General features: G+C 31.9%; 2 protein-coding genes and 1 long non-coding RNA gene across 9 annotated transcripts in view; all 3 read right to left on the bottom strand.

Moving 5' to 3' along the window:
• The window catches only part of cic (Putative transcription factor capicua), a 62,515-nt gene extending 61,642 nt beyond the window's left edge, over positions 1 to 873 (bottom strand). For 3 of the 7 annotated variants that reach the window (XM_088241578.1, XM_088241576.1, XM_088241570.1), the window contains exon 1: positions 55 to 873. The gene's annotated coding sequence lies outside the window, so the exon portion shown is untranslated. The remainder of the gene's footprint in view (positions 1 to 54) is intronic. The other 4 variants (XM_088241577.1, XM_088241575.1, XM_088241574.1 and 1 more) reach the window with 3 other exon arrangements.
• Positions 874 to 4,585: 3,712 nt separating this feature from the next.
• LOC148271288 (uncharacterized) lies at positions 4,586 to 5,443 on the bottom strand. Its single transcript, XR_015825134.1, has 3 exons — positions 5,230 to 5,443; positions 4,922 to 5,112; positions 4,586 to 4,770 (listed from the first exon to the last, which is right to left on the bottom strand). It is a non-coding gene; the product is annotated as an uncharacterized LOC148271288 (long non-coding RNA).
• Positions 5,444 to 8,552: 3,109 nt separating this feature from the next.
• LOC148271289 (uncharacterized) lies at positions 8,553 to 20,655 on the bottom strand. Its single transcript, XM_088241569.1, has 5 exons — positions 19,176 to 20,655; positions 18,538 to 18,752; positions 18,004 to 18,137; positions 15,619 to 15,809; positions 8,553 to 13,586 (listed from the first exon to the last, which is right to left on the bottom strand). The coding sequence occupies exons 1-5, from the start codon at positions 20,586 to 20,588 to the stop codon at positions 13,413 to 13,415; spliced, it is 2,127 nt and encodes a 708-aa protein (XP_088097695.1). The 5' UTR covers positions 20,589 to 20,655; the 3' UTR covers positions 8,553 to 13,412.
• Between the last annotated feature and the right edge of the window lie 6 nt (positions 20,656 to 20,661).

Consider the following 20,661-nt stretch of genomic DNA (forward strand, 5'->3'; position numbering starts at 1 on the left):
TAATTCCTCCTAATACCGCATATATTATGTACACACACAAGTATAAGAACGTACCTATTTACCGCCTTCCATTGTTTTATGCACACACAAGCGACAAGGGACACAATGAAGCACTCGGAGACTGCAATATGGACGTGTTGTAATAATAAGAAAATTAAACGGATGATGTAAATTATCGATATGCAACACCGCAAGCCGAAGCGATCCAAGCAAAGTTGTAAAACAGTGTTACTATCCAAATCATCGTAGTATTTCCAGAGCCCCCCTCCAGCTCGGCTTATCTCCCAGAGGCTGACAGTAAATAAACACTCGCGTTATATCCGACCATATCTCAACTTCACTAATTCACTTCTAAGCGTCCTTTGAAAGCACCACGTTATTTCAATTTCACGAGTATTCTCCGTATTAGGATGGAGAATTACGTCTCGAACATTTTTATAAAATATCTGACATCCAACGACACACGAACACCCACATCAAAAACTCCAACATTGCCCATGAGCTCCTCTAAATCGATGTATCCCCGTTCCTTTCGTGTGCGTACGCCGTGCGCGTATATACATGTGTAAAAGTGAGACAACTATAGTTGTTGAAACATTTATAATACACGGTGCGTAATGTCCCTTCCCCTGGTACAGAGCTCAAGACGAAGTTGAATGGACCTAAGAGACGCACTCTGCGATTGGATCGATGACAGTCACGTGACACTTGAGCACTGAACAGGGAAATGAATTTAGGCTTGTGCTTGCGCTACTAAATAGGCGCGCAATTTCAAATGTGGCAGGTATTTCAAATTACGATACAAATCATACAATCCGACAAAACAACACGTACCAAGCTTTTATTTACACTGAAGGCATCCTTTTTGTTACTAAGATTTTGATACAGTAGAAAAATCCGTTGTGCAAAATGTTGTCTCTTAAAATATACCTCTTGTAATAGTTGTGTACGTACTAAGTATACAACATATTTATTTATCGTCAATTTACTTTTGAATAATACAATTAACTTTTTATTCAACAAACCATATTAATACCCGGTATATCGCTTTAAGCCTTATATTTACGTATACATATATACCAAAGTAAATCATTAAAATAAATATACAACTATATTTTGGGACATTGTATTGGTGTTCTACATCGTAAGGCGCAAGTCTTGTCCAATCTTGCATTGCACTTACTCATACGCCTATATCCTTTGTTAATTCTTTAATTTCTGCTAATTTTATGTATCTATATTTTCTTCATTTGTGTTAAGGTGTTGTGTATTTTGTTTAATTATAATTGATTTTTTACTATTATTTTATACTTTGTTAAAGGCGTAAGCCGTCGAATAAATAAAAATATAACTCATACCCATACCCTCAGATAAAATACACTCTGCCAGTTGTTGAAATTGTTTCGTTTGTTCCTAAGCATATTATATTGTATATACTGTACACGTGTCTCTCGATTCAATATAATACAGATACTAGGTACTGTATTATATTGAATCGAGGATTGATACTTGTAGGTATTGTGCAAAATGGTTAAGTTCTTTGTTCGAAAAGTACTACCAAAGTACATCTCTATGGTAGAAATATTTTTTGAGCGTTTTTGACAGAATACCAGAACCATTGTATTTTTATCTAGTGATGATGATCATCTCTATGATTCATGATTATGATAATCGAACTATTCGATTATTGTAATCGTTATTTTAATAAACGATTATTTCATTTATTTGGATTTGTAATGATGTCCCTTTCCAAGCACAAGTTTTTCTCTTTTGTGGAAAGGCACTGCAAATTAAAATATCGTGAGTAAATTTAAGAATTTATTGTAACAAAATATTTTAAGTGTACCGTCAAACGTGACAATTTTGCCCAGTTTTAACAAACTTTTACGATATCATATTTTTTTTGTATGGGACTACTCCTATCCATTTTGTTGAATAGTAATACTAATTATTCTGAGCATTTTTACAAGTACAAAACGATTGCTTTTCTTTTATTTATGCAATTTTAGAAGACAAAACATGCTGGGCAAAATTATCTCCCCTTGTTGACAATTTTGCCCACTTGGTAATTAACTGTTATTTTTGGTTTTATCATCCTTATCATACGGTTTATTACTACTTTTTGGGCGAAAAAAACTGTTTATGTTTAAACAATAGCATCATTGAGGCATCACCATTATAAAATCAATGAAAAAAACCCGGTGGGCAAAATTGTCAACTATTTCCTCAATTTTTCTAAACAATGTAGATTTGTGGGCCAGGGTTGGCACATAATTGGATTTTTAACAAAACCAAAGGAGTTTATCTCTAATCCTTTAAATTTGATTGTGTTTGACTATGCATAAGCCAATTTTTTTTTTTTACAAACCATTTCAGTTCTGATGCGATTTTCGTAATTAAGGGAGCTTGCCCCCAAAACGATTTTTCTTTAAAGATGTTTGTAGAAAAAAAAAACGATCTTTATTTTTTTTGTACAGCAGTGCAATTAATTACTAGATTACCTATACTTTGAAATTGTATTTTTTGTACAGAATCCATAATATTTTGTATGTTTTATTTTCTTCTTAAGACTGTTAAAAATATTTATACAAAAAACGTTTAAAATAAAAATCAAGTCTCCATAATTTCACAAAAAGCTGGCAAATTTAATAAATAAAACTTTCTAAAATGTGGTCGGATATTCTTACATTTTTTTTAAATGGTTTAAATTATTTTTGAATGGTAAAAATCAAAATTGGTTTTCGATTTACTCACAGAAAATGACTCAATCTTGTAGTTTTTAAGATGTACATTGAATTTATAAAAACCTTGACGCAAGATTACAGGTTTAAAGATTTCACTATGTTCCAATTAAATACATCAGCAATATCCTCAACTTGAGATCACACAAAGCTCCATTACGTTTGCGTCTTACAAATGACATAACAATATTAAAATTGTGGTAGTTGATGCGCTGATAACTTAACCGACATAATATTTGTCATTTTGCGTATCAACAGTGTTAAACTTTACTAAAACGAAAGCGATTTCTTCCCCGTTATTAATTTCAAGCGGATCAGACTGTTTTTTCGTTTTCCTCGGCCAAAGATTCGGAGGCACGTTGTTCATATTCGTCGTAATGACTTATGATGAATGTATCGAAATCTGTTGATTCATCAACTGAGTAGGCATCAAAGTCTGTTGTTTCCGTGTCGCTATGACATTTTTTTCAATGTTCTCCTCTATAAGGTGTAGGTATCTTTTGATCCTGATAGCAGAGAAAAATCGGATGGATTGTTTACCAATTGCTGTGTGGTATAAAAAGTTTAAATGAACAGAATAACTGGCTTGTCATTTTCAGCGTGTATTTGAGTTGAAACCCCCATCAGATTTTTAAATCTTATTTGTTAAATCTTTGGCGAAAAATCTGATTTATGGGCCAGTTTGAATAAAACATCCCGTTACCTCGTTTAAAATCATGTTTTTGCCATTCACTTCATTTTCTTTTATATTTTCTACTTTGTTTTTTTCTACTTTCTTGGATAATGTTTTTTTCAATGTAGTATGTAGCGACAAACCTAGACGTGGGCAAAATTGTCAAAACACTAGCTAAGAAATGTAAGACAATTTTGCCCACTTAAATATCTATTGTGTTTGTTCAAATAGATATACAGAAATACGTTCTATAGCGTCTTTATTATGTATGCAATGAAATATATAAAACTTACTTGCCTCCTTTCAACACGAACTCCGCAATAACAAAAGTTTTGACAATATTTGTAGATATACACAAACCGACCTTCAAGTTTAACTTCAAATTTCAAGTGATCAACTGAAGCTGGCGTTAAACTAAATATTTAGTTTTGCTATGGAACTATCAAAATATACTTACCAAATGTAATCTTTATGATACCAGTAACTTTTTTTACTTTAAAACTTGATTTTGTTAAGGATTTTGGCAGTGGGAAAAATTGTCATGGCTGGGCAAAATTGTCATGTTTGACGGTAATCAAAATGTATGTATATTGAACAATATCAATACCTACAATAAATAAATAATCGGTTACTACGTTAGAAATTGAATAAAAACTGCAAAATATTGAAATAATAACGGTTTTTGTAGGATTTCGTACAATACGCAGTAGGAAAAAGTACTCAAAAATTGTTTTTTATACTTGTCAAAAAGATTTTTCACTTTATAGTATGACATTTTACACTACCTCGCATAAACCACTTTAATTTTCAGTTACATTGTTGACCGGAAAATTAAAGTAGTTTATGCAAATTTATAAATAAACAACCCAGATAGCAATTTAAACTTGCCTCAAGCTTGTATCAAGTTTGAAGTATCAAGAGTTCAAGCTTGTCCCAAGTTTGAGATTGCAACTCTGTAAACTTGAGGCAAGTTTAAAGCAAACTTCCTAGTTACCATCCAACAAACTTGCATGATGTTTGGATTTATTTAGCAAAAAAAAAAAAACAAAAAACAAAAAATACAAAAAAAAACAAAAAAATAGAGAAAAAAAACAAAAAAAACAAGAAAAAACAAAAAAAGAAACAAAAAAACACAAACCAAAAAAAAACAAAAACAAGAAGCTTCCTAAAAATATGAATATTAAATAAAATATCTTGTTATTATTACTCAGTATATTTATTTTGAATAAATAATAAAAATTACGGGCTATTTTTGCCAAGAAAGTCAGATGATGTGATGTCAGATGATGTGATGACAAATAATTCATGTCAATTGACTGGAGATCTGAGTCCGGTTAATTTTTTTGTCTATCAACTCTGAAACAAATAAATAAAACTGTTTTATGACTTACTAACTTTTCGACTAGCGGTTTTTCTCATGGTAAAAAGTATCCGATATTCAAATCAAAATTTGTTGCAACAAAAGGAAAACATTTTGGGAAGGACATATGGAAGTCTAGGTATTTACTGGGCTTATGTACTGTCATTGGCTGGTTGAAGTGGCCACTTTACAAACTGTGTAACATTAAGCGTTCTGCCTATGATTAAACATCTTCATTTCCTCAACTCTTCCATCTGTTAACTTTTGTGAAGTGTAAGAGCCTCTGGGGTTAAAGTATTGGTTTATTATATCGATATATTATCAACAGCCTTTTCGTTCTGTAAATAAAACATAATTCAATCAATTCAATTCAATAATAGTATAATGTTTATGATATTTAATAATTAATCAGTTTAAACTATTATAAGCGAATGAGATATTAATATCATACTTACTTTTAAAGAGCTCTTGACAAGACGGTTTTGTCGAGTGACAGTGCAACAAAAACTCATTTTCAATGTTTTTTCCTCAGTAGCATATCAATAGTTTATCCTTTAAACTGAGTATTAACACTTCGACAAAATTAAAAGTTTTAAAATCGCCGGAAAAACGTCCAATGATAAATGCGTAATTAAAGAACCGCGCATTAAAAATTACATGAACCATGAAACCCACGGACAAAAACGGTATAATAACTGTAATATATAATTTTTCTATGACTTTGATAGTATTGCCAATCTGAATGTTGTTTGGAATTAACCACTTTTTTAGATATTTGTCATGCACTAATTTTATTCGGCGGCCTCCGTGGTGTAGTGGTTAAGACATTTGGCTCACACATGGAAGGTTCTGGGTTCGATTCCTGGTGAGAACACAAAAATTAAATGTGATTTTCTTAAGGCTGGGTGTACCGTGCTGTAATTCACCACTGTAATTGGGCCTCATGGCCTGTTGTGGTGCCAAAAAAAAAATCGGTCTTGTAGAAAAGTCCTGGGATTAAATATAACAGTTTAAATAAAAATAAATAAAAAAGGAATTCTCCATATTTTTATGTATATGGCAATGTGTTGATCATCACTATATGACTTTCGGATTCTGAAATACCATTCTTGACAACAAGATTCCAACAAGTTTTGTCAAAACTTGTCTCTTCAAATTTGTCATAACAATATTCCAGCAACTTTTGATAAAAACTTGTCGCGTCAAATTTTCATTTTCAACCTTCCATCAATCTTAAATCAAGTTTATACCAAGTTTCACTGCTATCTGGGTAATTTGTAACACAAAGGCAAGATAATCAGTCTAACGTTTTAGGTGCCATTCAAGGGACTATATTGCGGTGTAAAAATACCTTTTTAAAAATATATTTCATATCAACCTCGTTGGAGGGATTAGATTTAGCTTACAGCGCACTAAATTTAGTGAACGCGCATTTGCGGTCGCAGGCCCTATGGCATGGAATGCTCTTCCAGCAGAGGTGCAAGGCTGTGAAAGTTAAGTGATGTTTCGGAAAAAACTTAAAACCCCCTTGTTCTCTAAATCATTTGAATAAATCCGTAGCACGTGACAACAAAATAAATTGTTTTAATTAAATTACAAATTTAAAAGCTTCAATTAAATTAATTTAACAATAGAATCACTATGTAAAGCGCCCTTGAGGTATTTTATTACAAAAATGGCACTATATATAAGTTATTCATAATAATAATAAAATCAATAATAGTTCTACGTCTTTGTAGACTAGAAATATTTAACATTGACTCTATCAGCATAAGAATAATTACCTTTTTCTAGTCCAAGCACCCACGCTACTTTTCGAAGCAAGCGGTGTTGGACTGATTCTATGTGATTTATGCGATTCATATAGAATGGAGACCAGACCACGGAGGCATATTCTAGAAGAGAGCGAACAGTTGAGCAATGAAGAGTTTTAACAGTGCAGACATTAAAGTAACTTCAGTGATTTACTTACTATATGCTCGTTGTATGTCAGTTTATAGTCCAGAACAACTCCTTAATCTCTGATGGACTTAACAACATCAATTTTGGAGTTTTCTATTAGGTACTCGTAAGAAATCGGTTGTTTTGTCTATGAAATGACATTATTTTGCATTTTTTAATATTTAGTTCTAATCTATCAATTTTACACATTGATTAAAAGAGTTAATATCTGATTGAAGAAGAAAACAGTCTTGTAAAATTTTGATTTGTTTCCTACCAGTAAGATATGAATTAATAAATGAGAGTAATGGATCTCTTACTCCCAAGGTATGTAATTTATAATAAATGAGAACATTATGATCTACTTTGTCAAATGCCTTGGAAAAATCAGTATAGAGAACGTTAACCTGCTGACCATCATCAAGTGGTTTGACAATAACCTGGGTATAATCTACCAGGTTAGAGGTGGTTGATCTGGCAGATCTAAATCCATGCTGTTCATCAATCAGTATATTCTTAAACATGGTCGTTATTTTGCTAGCAATAATAGCTTCAAACATTTTAGGTATACAAGATAATGTTGAATTAGGCCTATAATTGCTAACATCAGACTTATCGCCTGATTTAAAAATAGGCCTTATGTAACTTATTTTCCATAAGGATGGAAACTCACCGGATGACAGAGAAAGATTAAATATGTATGAAATTGGTTTAGCGAGAGTGTAGCTATAATTTTTTAATAATACATCTGGAATACCATTGAGCCCAGTAGTCTTTTTACTGGTTAATTTGTTCTTAGAAAGGAAAAAATCATTACTAGATATTGTGCAACTATTTAGATCTACAATATTAGAATAGTGTAATGGGATAGTTCAGTATTTATGTTTAAAGCATTAACTTTTTTATTAATGATAATAAATATTAGTACATAACCATTTACGGATTCTTTTAGTCTACCGGTTTCGAGACGTACCCGTCTTTTCGTCAGGACACCAACATGCAAATACTAAAATACACCTCCGCCTTCATCATCACCGTAGTATATATATAGTATTTCCAAAAATACATAAATCACATACAGATGCGAACACCATGTCTAAACATGCACTAAGCTTAATTAAAAAATATTCCATCTAATATTAAAGAATTGGTAGGAAGTTGAGAGGGGGGTGGGGTGTAGAGGTAGATTTATTAGGGGAATATAGTTTTTTAAGGCTTTTTAATGTGAAAAATCCCAGGTAACCCCACCTCTACCCCTCCTCCCAATCTTTAATATAAGATTAAAAACTTTTTAATTAAGCTTAGTGCATGTTTAGACATGGTGGTGTTCGCATCTCTATAAATTTGCATGTGATTTATGTATTTTTGGAAATACTATGGTGGTGGTGAAGGTGGAGGTGTATTTTAGTATTTGCATGTTGGTGTAGTGAGTGTCCTGACGAAGATACGGCTACGTCTCGAAACCGGTAGGCTAAAAAAGTCGGTAAGTGGTTATATACTAATATTTACTAACATTAGTTATATTATAATTACTTTATATTACTGTGATAGTTTTAGTGCCTATATAAAATAAGATAAATAAATAAGAGATCCAACAAAGAAGTAGTCCTCAGATGAAACAAGTTAATGATACGTGACACGCTGCAGGATTCCGATGAATAAAGCCACGAAGGGTTTATGACCCGTCATTGCTATCTAGTACATTATTTTGCCATATATTATTATATCCTCCTGCATCAGTGATCATTTTATGTGAAAGCGAGAAGTATTTTGAGATGCACAAAAGGGGTTTATAATAGAACTGAATGAATGAAGGAAGGAAAAATAAGTAAAACAGTTTTATATTTAACATTTTATAATAATGTATCTCTACATAAAATGTAATCACAATTTATATTGTATTCATTTAAAAAATGTACCAAATACATAAATTAATTTGCTTTAAAATACCTCGATTGCTATTTTGTGTAATCATAACTGGGAAATATTGTGTCTATATATATTAACTAAATTTCATATAATTTCATTATCGCACTGGTTTATCATTTTAAAATGATTACACAAATATGTTTACATTAACATTTAAAACTTATTTTACGCACTTAACGACAATAATTATGTACAATAGAGCCTTGCTTTAATTTTTATTAGAACCTAAATAGTATCACAATAATTGAATGCCAGGCCATTTACACCATCTTGGAGTACCTACACATGAAACTTGGCTTTTGTTTTGTTGAACGATTTCAGCATTTTATGCAAATACCCTAGATAAACACAAGTTACCACTGGAATACTCTCTACTCTACGATGGCAAGAATTTATTATTCATATATCTGTTCATTGTACCATATGTTTCGATTTCAAAAACACAGTAGTATAAATATTTAAAGTTAACATTTAAAGCGTATCAGATCTACAGAAAAATGTTTTCCACACATAAATGTAAAGCACACATTCTACAAATTGTACACTTCACAATTTATAACATGAGCGTGTTAATCAAATATTTAGGCAAGCGTTATGTGATAAGTTTCAATGCAACACCACTTAACGGTGAAAAATAACAAAATACACGAAGGTAGGTCCAGAAATTCGCAGAATGGGAGGGTTGCCAGTAAGTATCGACATATAATTCCGTCAGATGAATTTATTCACAACAATAAAGGTTTCAGCTCTTTAACTTCAATAAAATCAACAGATGGAAGAATTGAATAAATACGGATTATCAAACAAAGGCAGAATGGTGAATGTTACACAGTGTGTAAAGTGGCCATTTAAACCAGCCAATGACAGGTCGTAAGCCCCGTGAATGCCTAGACTTCCATATTACCTTCTCTAAAATATTCTCCATCCCTGTTGTAATTTGTTGTGGCATAATAGAGACACACCAACCCCCGAGAAGTTCATGGTATTTTGAAATGACATCACTTTAACTGGAACATACTACACTAATCTACCGGAGCAGTTAAAGGAAGCCGCGAAGAAGAGGAATATTAGAAAATCTTCAAGGAAAGATATTTACAGGCGATTTCAGCCTATTTTCAAAACAAAGACAAAACATTTTTTCAAGGGCATAAATAAATGACGTAATTGAAAGATCTGAAAAATATGTGCATGTTAAAGAAGAACATATTGTAAAGGAAAAATGTTACCCTTTTTCTATTTATCCCCTGGGGAGGGGATACATAGAAAAGTGAGAGGGGTCTCACTCAGTAAATTTTTGGAGTTACCCTCGTAGGTAGCAAATTAATGATTATTTTTATGAAATAAACTTTGGTCCTAAATGCAAAAATAATACTTTCATGATAACACAAGTACTACAAATCCAAATTTAAAAGATTAAAATCAACAAATACTTGTTTTAATTTATTAACCTTAAATTTAGAGAAATCAAAGGATATAAAATGTGTCCCACGAGATACACAATCCAATTGTTATCAAAGTTAATATCATATTTAAGTTAGGCAATATTTAAACATACATATAACAAATAAAAAAATAGTTTCACATTAATAAAACAAGCAAACTCACAAATAACGTAAACAATGTTTTGGGAAATCGAGAATGGCAACATATTAAAAATCATGTTACTCCTGTTGGCTTTACACAAGATTAGTGAAGTAATAAAAATGCTATGTGTGAAGTTGCAGTACAGGAAAAATCTTATTCATTTTGTGAAATATGAATATGACAATTATTGGCAGCGTCTGTGGAGTGGATTTATCAACAAAGCAATTTTGAGACTTCTCTCTGTTTTACTCTAAACACTACTTTTTAATTGAACATACATGTGTATTTATGGACTATCAGATCCAGAGCAAAAATTTCACCAGAACATTTAGACAACAAAAAATTAAGTTTTAGGAGTGTATTGGTTGTTAGCATTCCTTAGGTTAAAAAATAAAACATTTGCTATTTTTAGCCACATTGATGTTTGAATTGATATCTAATTCAAGGTTAGGTATTGAATAAAAGTTTGACATCCAACTCCACAGCCATATTGATATGTAAATAATTTATTTAAATTAGGTGTATAAATTTTATGAAATTAAAAAATAAAATATTTTAATTATAAAAAGCAAAAATAATTTTGACTAAATGCATTTTGTCACCATTCAAAAGAAATCAGTTGCCAGAAAGTTTGAATTATTGTTCATGTAATACGAGTATTTACAAAATACTACATTTTCTATTCCTTTTTGATTCATAAATTTAAGTAAACTATAATAATTTTACTAATGTAAATCGTACATATATGCAGTTGTATGGTAATTTTGAAAAATGGGTTGTAAAAATGATGCACAGAATGACTAACGAACCCAGTGAAACAAATATTTTACCATGCATTATCAATCATTGTAAAGAATAGCTTAAGTATTTCGCACGAATTTAATTTTTGGCGGAATATCAATATTTTCTATTTTTTCAATTCTGTTAAATCCCTACAATTCACAAAAAACAGTCTAAGTAAACAATAAATGGTCCAATAATATAATTGTACACAATCATTAAAGTTTCCCGTTGAGAATTAGCATTTATCAAAAAGCATAGTAAAAATACACTGCATACATGGAGTCATTTTTAAATATGTATTTTGAAAGTTATTAGTTTTCAATTGGGATAAACAATCGTCAGTTTTTATAAAATTGTAATACACGTGTAATTCCAAAATTTTAAGTCTAAAACATGTAACGAGTGATTTAAATGAAATCAATAAAATGGATACTGAAAATAATACCACTTCTATGCACACATAATAAAATCCATTGCTGTACTGTATTTGCATAAGCATCATGAATGTGTATCTAGCCTTTTAAATATATTTCATCGGAATTGTCTCATATTTTTTTTGTCAATTTGATAAAAGCCATCATTTGTTAAATGAAAGAAAAAAGAAGATAAGAAAAAGAAAACTTTTTTAAATAATGGGTTTTTAATTTTAAAAGACAAGCGTCATCCTATGAACTGAACTGACTATGTTTTTTTTTGTTTTATCTAACAGGATAAATTTTGTAATACCAAAACATTTATTGATTCCAGTCATTACTTTGGTTGAATAGACTAAAGAGAAATAAAAGGAGAAACCAAAGAAAATGGTTAATCCGATATTTTCTAAAATAAAATACACACAAAAGATCATGAACTTTTACAATTCACTAACATTTAAAAAATTGCTTTTGAAGCACAATACTGGAAATAAATTAATTCTAACACTAAAATTAATACAACATGGAAAAATATAATACATCGTAGCTTGTCAATCAGTTCCGATGTTTGTAAACAAGGACACAATTTGACTTGACCGTCACAATGACAGGGATTACAATAATTTACATAGTGTGTATGTATATATAATATTAAAAAAAAGAAAACAATAAATACGAGGAGTTAAATTACCAAATATAAAATGACACTTAACACAGCTAAAAAACCAATAAAAAGATATACTTAATAAATATAAGGGTAAAAAAAGATAAATCCAGTCATTGAGAAACATGTAAAATTAATCATTGTATGAAAACGCAGAAGGTACTTTATTTATTAAATATATGTAAAAACTCAAACGACTAACTTATTTATTATTATACATGTTCCAAATTCAATTTTATACAATCATTAGTTCAAAAAACATTTATGAAAGTAGAGTTACATTGAGTTGAGTCTTTCGATGACCTTAGTAAGTCTAATTTGGTTAAACTGTGACATGTGTTATATATTTTGTAAGTTTTTACATAAAGTGGGTAACATGTAATTTTAAACAAATTGTACCAAATCGGCAAAATCCCGAACATTGCCGAATTGACACATGCCAAAAAATTACTTGAACTGTAGACTCTGCTCAAATTTACTCTACCTACATATTGAACAAAATTCACGAAATAAATAAACATAATTGAATGTATAAAAATTTGTACACAAGATGTACATCTTGCGGATCGAATACTCAATTGCTTTAATATCAAAATAAATCTGATACTGGTAAAAAAAATCAAGTAATCAGTCGGCAACCGTCCGTAATAAGCTGGCTAGTCTATTAGTAAAAATCACAACATGCATAATTTAATGTGAGAATTCTATAGTTATCCTTACTGTGTTTTTAGTTTCAATACTTACAACTAAATAATTTATGAAACAAAACATCGAGTTAATCATTTATCTTACACACAATAAATTCTTGTCCTTTGTTGAGATTCAACTAAATATATTGATCCACGAAAATGAGTCACGTTAATGACCTTAATGATTATGTAATAAACACCGAAGAGATTAAAACATTTAATCTATAAAATCATTGCGGGAAACTTTGTTCTTAAGCAATTTAGAATGCTGCTGATCGACATTTGATATATACAATCAATGGGTAAGGGGTACCTGCCAACGTCATATACAAACAAAATAACTATATTTATAATACTAGGATAAGTTCTAAAACATATTTTACAAAAATTATTATTCCAAGTTCGTTATATTCCTTAAAACGAAACTAAGTTATTTACAATAATAAAGGTTGCCCTTTGTCAAATTAGTAAAAACAAACATATTACACCATAAAATTATGCCTATTTAGAATATCATATTAAACATTATTTTACAAAATTGTTTTGTTAGACTTCAGGTATTTTATCGGAGACAATAACGTATACCCAATAATATGGCATACAAACTATAGTCCTTAAAGAAAAGCTGCAAACACCTAGTTAAGGTACTTTCTACATTTCTTAGCACCGCAGGTACACGGTATTTTAATCTCTTCAAAGGGAAACTTGTAATCATACGTCAGCTCTTCACCTTGGCTGATACGTCGTAACGCAAATATTAGGATGTGTTTGTGTCCCAAAATGTCCACTACTCGCGAGTAACAGTTGGGCTGGAAAAAAATTACAAACCTTTAGTTAGTCAATCACAGTAAAAATACATGCATTATTAACAATATTTGGGTATGTCCAAATCTATGTGGACAAATTGTAGATATCAATATTATATATTTTTCAACAGAGATGAAGCTGTTGAGAATATGGAAGTCTATAATAAGATCTGTCATCGGTAGGGTTAAGTTATAACTTTACACACCGAGTAATATTTACCGCCCGCCATTCTGCCTATAGGTAGTATGTACAGGTAATCTATGTAGAGAATCATAATTACGTACATACAATAATTTTCATGCATATAAATATACATATATACGTAAAGCTATACATATCATACTTTTTGTACCCTGATTAAATTTTTAAAAATTGTTCATGTAATTATTGTACATTAAATTTATTTTAAACTTTAATTCAATATTTTTATATTTACTATATGCAATCGTTAAATTTATTTATTAGTTTAAACACTTATTTTATTTTTTAATTTAAACACTTATTTTGCTAGTGACCATGAACTTATTACCTCTATACTTGATGAATACTTAAGCTGCGAACCTTTTTGATAGTAAATTACTCACATATGCTGCGAGCACTGCGTAATAGTGCTGTTATAGGCGCTCACAGACATATGTGAGCACCGCGGTGTATGAGTTAAAAGAACAACAAACTATAGTTTTAACGTAGCATTCTTCTTAACAGGTGTGAACATTGTAGCTAAGTAGATGCCAACCGATATACCAAATCTCAGTTTTATTACTGTTGCGTTTGCTTATTTTTTATGTTGAACTTTTTTAACTATCCAACTTAGGTTTCTACCACTGATTTGTTTGTTTTTTGTATAGATCAATGAATAGACACTGAATATTATTGTGTTTCTATTATTGAATTTTTTATCACCCGTAGATGGGAGGAGTGCTCTCTTGAAACGTTAGTTGTGTTATTTTAATAGAATAACATTTATGTGTAACACTTATAATAAAGTTTTTATTTTACAAAGATTTATCATAAAGTGTTACGAAGTGAACGCGGATTCAATTAAAAAAAAATCAATGAAATATTTTAAGAATGTATATATAATATAAAATTTTGCCTCAAAGTGCTAGTGGTTTAGCATGTGTGGCTATCATGGACGGTGTCCCTGGTTCGATTCTCGGCAGAGTTGACTTGAAATACAGTAAAACTTTGTTTTTACGTTCATCGATTTAACGTTTTCCTGTTTTTTACACCAAAATGTTCAGGACTTCTTTTTCTTCATACATTCTTGTACAAATATTCCCTCAATTGACGTTTTTACAATTTTCATCACCCTGGTTTTACGCTTAAAAATTTTCGGAGTTCATCTGATGTGTCAAAAAAGCCAAAATTATGTCGTAATAATGATGCCGCGGCCCGTGCTTCACCCCGTGTCCACTCCACGCGAATGAAGAATAAAAAAAGATAAACAACTAATAAAGGATAAATTATTGTCTTAACCTAAATTCAAAGCAGGTGCAGTGTAATTGACCCTGTCATAAAAGTGGATTTTTTTTTGCCGCGATCTATGACAGTTGTTTTAGAAAATAAGTGATACCGTATAAATAAAATTACCCAACATTTAGGGGAAAAAATATTTTATGTTATATACATAAAAATGCTAATTCAAAATTCTATTTCCTTTTTTTTATTTATTTACACATAAAATAATTTTCAAATGGTGTTTTTAAATCAAATAAAAAAACAGAGTACGTAATATTGTTTCAAAAAATATAAAAATATTTTTAGTGAAATCATTGAAAATAGGTAAAAAAAATAAAAATATTGTCAATTTCCACTTATCACCGTTTTTACAATTTTTCTGGGAACATATGTACACTATAGTTAGCAAATCAAATGTATTTTTATGTAATTCCCATTTATACCAAACATTTTTCATTTGAAAAAATAAAAAAATATTTCTACAAAAACAACTGTTTGAGCCAAATGTGCTGATTTCTACATCACAATACCAGGAGATATTAAAATGAATTTATAAAAGATAATAAAACTCACGTCACAGGAGTGGTTGATGAATCTTGCTGCATTGCCCTTCATGGTGGCGTCTACCACGAGATGATCATCAACTCGGAACATGTAGCAACCATTCACACCGCGTCCTCCGCGCATGGCATCATACTTCCTCTCTCTCTGGTCAGCTAGAGCTGCTCGTATAACTTCTCCAGCGTACTCGATCACCATCTCACCTGAAAAACAAAAATTACAATTTTATCTGAAGATGAGGAAGTTTAGTAATATTTCAAAATAAATTATTTTTATTATTATTTGTTATAGGCAGGCAGCCTTTGCTAGTGTGCCTATATCTTGTGTACTGTTTTTTGTTTGCGCTCTTTTTTCAAAAAAGTATCTTAACGGTTTTGCAACTGGTTGACCGAAACGGAATGGACAACTACGCTTGGCAATTTACTCCAGTATGAAACCACCCACCCTGATGAAAATGAAGTTTCTCTTGGGATTGGGGTGAAGTAGGGGACAATAAAGCTTCCAGTTATGACCCCGCAAATTGGTGTTGGAATTTAATGGATAAATCTCGTGCAGGGGGAGTAATAGTAATCATTTAGTATCTTATTAGTTTCTATGAAGACCCCTCTCTTCTATAGTTCTTCCAGTGATGCAAGTCCTAGTGCTTCTACCATGGTAGGGCATCCTTTTGAGTAATTTAGGGATCTTCGTAGCACGTCTTTGGACTTTTTCTAGTAGCTCGATGTCTTTAGTGAAGTAGGGACTACAGTAAAATCTTGTTTTTACGTTCCTCGATTTTACGTTTTCCCGCTTTTTACACCGAAATGTTCAGGACCCATTTTTCTTCATACATTCTCATACAAATATTGCCCACAATTACGTTTTTTACATTTTTCATTACCCCGGTTTTACGCTTAAAATTTTTCGGAATTCATTTGATGTTTCAAAAAGGTTAAAATTTTGACGTAATAATGATGCCGCGGCCCGCGCGCCACCGCGTGTGCCACGCGAATGAAGAATAAATACAGGTAAACAACTAATAAAGGATAAATTACTGTCTCAACCTAAATTCAAAGCAGGTGCAATGTAATTGACATTTTTGTTTAAGTGTCTTCCTTTAGGGTTGTCATAGTTTTTATTTGAACAAAAACGTCACATTGATTTGTACAAATCATGATACGCAATTGATAAACGCTTAGGAATAATAAAGTTTTAATATCATTAAGTTGTCATGCTTAAAACATAACAATAGAAATATTTAAAGTTATAAAAAAAATGTTTTAAAAAGTTGTTATAAAAGTGGAAACAATTTTTCCGCGATCTATATGACAGTTGTTTTTAGTGATGCCATAGAAAAAAAGTGATACCATATAAATAAAATTTCCCAACATTTAGGGGAAAAAATAAAGTATGTTATTTTATGCCTATTCAAAATTCTATTTTCGTTTTTTTTTTTTTATTTACACATAAAGTAATTTTAACACGTTGTTTTTAAATCAAATAAAAAAACAGATTACATGATATTGTTGTGACAAAATAATATTTTTTTTTAGTGAAATCATTGAAAATAAGCGAAAAAAATAATTTTTTTTCTCAATTTCCACTTTTCACCGTTTTCAACATTTTTCTGGAAGTATATTTACACTATAGTGTAGCAAATCAATTTTATTTTTATGTAATTCCTATTTTTTCCAAACATTTTTCATTTCCTCACTTAAGCGTTTTCCTCAGTTTTACACTTTTTTTTCTTGCTCCCTTGAAAAACGTAAAAAGGGGGTTTTACTGTATATATTTGGTATATACTCCAACAGAGGTCCTACATAGGGCTTGTATATTTTAAAGAATGTCTTTGGAGTTATATTTTGGAATAAGTTATTAATCAAATAAGTTATTTTGATGTCAGGATTTTAAAACTTTATTTTTAAAATCCTGACATTCGCATTGCAAACTGCCTACATTGCCACCTAATCCGTAGTCGAAACAGGAGGACAACTCTCCTTCGGCCATTCTCTGCCACTGCACCACCACCACCTCATTGTAGCTGATGATGCTGCTCCACAGTGCAGTTAACATCGCACCACATATCATTGCTTAAATCGCAGTCTACTCAGATTGGACAACTCTGTTTTGGCCACCCCCGGGTGAGAGCGCTACTCATCACCATTAATTATGTTAATGCAGCTAGAAATGTTTGCCACTCGGCACCACCTATGCCACACCCCGCCTATGCTGTGTCATCTCATTCCGATTATGAAAGAGAAGACTTCTAGTATTCCATACTAATTCAGCCAAAATTGTAGTCTGCTTTTGTTTCGGCTACATACAAACAAACACTCTGTTGACTCTTGTCTTGACACTCTTGACTCAACATAGAAGAAATGTAAGTTCTATAATATTAAGTTTGCAAGTTGCACTCACCAGCTTCGATATCTCTTCTGCAGAATAATCCTCTTCCGTGAATATGAGATCTGTACACTCCAACGGCTTGCTTGGATGTCTCCTTCAGGTGTCGGAAGCGCATGGCCATCGGTAATGTAGTACTTGTCAAGCGTCTGAAAAATATTGTTTATTTCGATTTGTACAGTGTTTGAACATCGCAAATACACAAAACCGACTACAGAGGGCGTTGTCAAAATGCTATAAAAGGATAACATAAGGGAGTTCTCTTTTCCATACCAACAGCCTCTGATCTAATATGTGACATTTAATCTCTAAATTGTCAATTATTCTTACCACTGTTAATTCAGTGATGAATAAATTCCATGCAAGTTATTCTAATCACTTGTCATTTAATTATACAAATGTATCACTTAATAATACATAATTCTAAATAACCGTAATGAAATAATGTTAAATCGGGACAGATTTATATAAACAGTGAAAGCACTCTCTCTATATACCCAAAACCGTTTTAAAGAATGTGAGTCTTCCTATCGGTTCGCTCATACTTACTTGGATATGACTGTGTCAGTGTCCAGCAGGGGCAAGGGAGGCTCGCGGTGAGGGGAGGCGAGCCAGCTGAAGGTGTCGGTGGCCGAGTGGCGCAGTGCGGGCCCAGCCCGACCACAACCCCATACACTCTCGCGTAGACTTTCCCCCTCCGGTTCACCCCAAGCTGACTGCAGCTTACGCCCGTGCCTCGCTACGTATTTACTGCATCTGCTAGCCTGAGAATTAATAACTTACATTCAATACAAATTTTCAATGATTTTTTTGTAAAAATAAGTATTTCCACAAATATATCAATTTTGGGGGCATTATTGACAAAGTTGTAAATAACTCACTATTAGAAAATGGGATTGAAGTTGTGGTAGAGTGGGTTGTGGTATAAACAGATACATTTTTTTACATAAATAATACATATTTAGGCAAAAAAATACAAAAGAAAAAACAAAATGAAATACCACAGCAAAAAAGAGACACGATTCTTTTCCAAGTCTTGTTAGAAGCAGGAAAAATAATTGCTCCAAGAAAAATGGTATTTAATAAATTTAGGTGATTTTACTGGAGTAAATTAAACATTTGAATTTTTAATATTGTATTTTCTACATGAATATAATTAAAAAAACAGAATGAATTATGGAACTTACCCCAGGCAATTGCTCTATCAGGTATTTAAGTGCGTTGTTGTGCAGTCCAAGTATCTGAGCATCAGTTACATTATTGGAGGGATTCGTTGGAGTATATCTGAAGGGGCTTAACCCGTGTTGTTTCCGAGCGTTTTGAACTGCCTCTAAAACCTTGGACCAAAGGTCAGATAGAGACGTAGATGTGTAAGAGAAGCCATCTTCCGATGTTATTTCGTATATCATTTTTGGACCATCATCTTTGGGAACCCCTCTTCCTCCGTGGGGCTGCTTGGTCATCTTGATATTGGACCTATTTTCGTTCCCAGATTTTCCTCTCGCATGTATTTTCCTACCCACAGATGGTAAATTTTGCAGTTTCAATGTTTCTCTCGACATTTTTGCTAGGTCTAATTTTTGTGACTGAATCTTCGGCACATCCGTTTCAAGATTTTCTTTGTCTTTTATGCTTTTAGTTGAAATTTTATATACATTGCCGGATGTAGATTTTTTTTGAATGAGTATTTTAATACTTGTATTTACATTTTCAGAATCGTTAGGTATTATTGCATCTGTTTTTACTGTGGCTACAACGGGAGTTTCCGGAACTATAGATAGTACTCGAGGATTGGTAGACAGAGATTTCTTCCTTTCTTCAATTTCCATTAGAGTTTTGGACTCGCTGATAGCTTTATTGAGATCGTGATCGATGACCATATCCTCCTCTTTAGAGTTCAAGTCTGGCATGTCTTGGCTACGCGGAGTGGGTGGTTTGGGAACTGGCTCAACTTTAGGTTTCGGTCGCCCTGTGACCTTACTGGCTTGAGCATCTCTGTGTATTGGCAGTACCCTGTTCATGGGCCTAAGAGATTGAGGAATAGGATTGACAACATTGGTCGGAATACCACTCTGATGTGGAGGAGCCTTGGGAAGATTTATGCTTGAACTGCTTTGAGTGGGTAAATTTATACTAGTATTAATGCTTTGTGAAGGAAGGTTTATCGGATTGTTGACGTTATTATGCAACTGTAAATTTAAATTTGATTGCAGATTCGGCATCTGCACCAGTAAATTATTTTGATGATTCGGCGAGTTTCCCACCGTTTGATTTACGCAACTATTTCCAATGTTATGTTGCGGTAAATTTATTTGTTTATTTATAGAATTAGATAGTGGAGGCATCGTTAATGCTCCATTGCTTATATTTATTAGTGGCATTGTGACTTGTGTTTCACTAGTTGATTGCAACTCGGTTGTTTCTAAATTTGCATTTTGTGGCAACAGTTCATTCTGCCCAACGGTTATGACTGGTCTATTATGATTTACACTGGAAATTTGAGCATTCATATTACCAGTATTTGATAAATGAGAAATTTGATTTCTGTCGGGAAAACTAATGATTTGTTTATTGTTGGCATTCATTTGTATATATCCCATTTGATTATTTGCAGAAATAGAGAGAATGGGATTATTCAATTGCTTATTAGTAGAGTTCTGACTTGCCTTTGGA

This window comes from Micrasema longulum, unplaced genomic scaffold (genome assembly GCF_059751315.1).
Source record: "Micrasema longulum isolate JH-2025_06_02 unplaced genomic scaffold, ASM5975131v1 h1tg002966l, whole genome shotgun sequence".
NCBI classification, from domain to species: Eukaryota; Metazoa; Arthropoda; class Insecta; order Trichoptera; family Brachycentridae; genus Micrasema; species Micrasema longulum.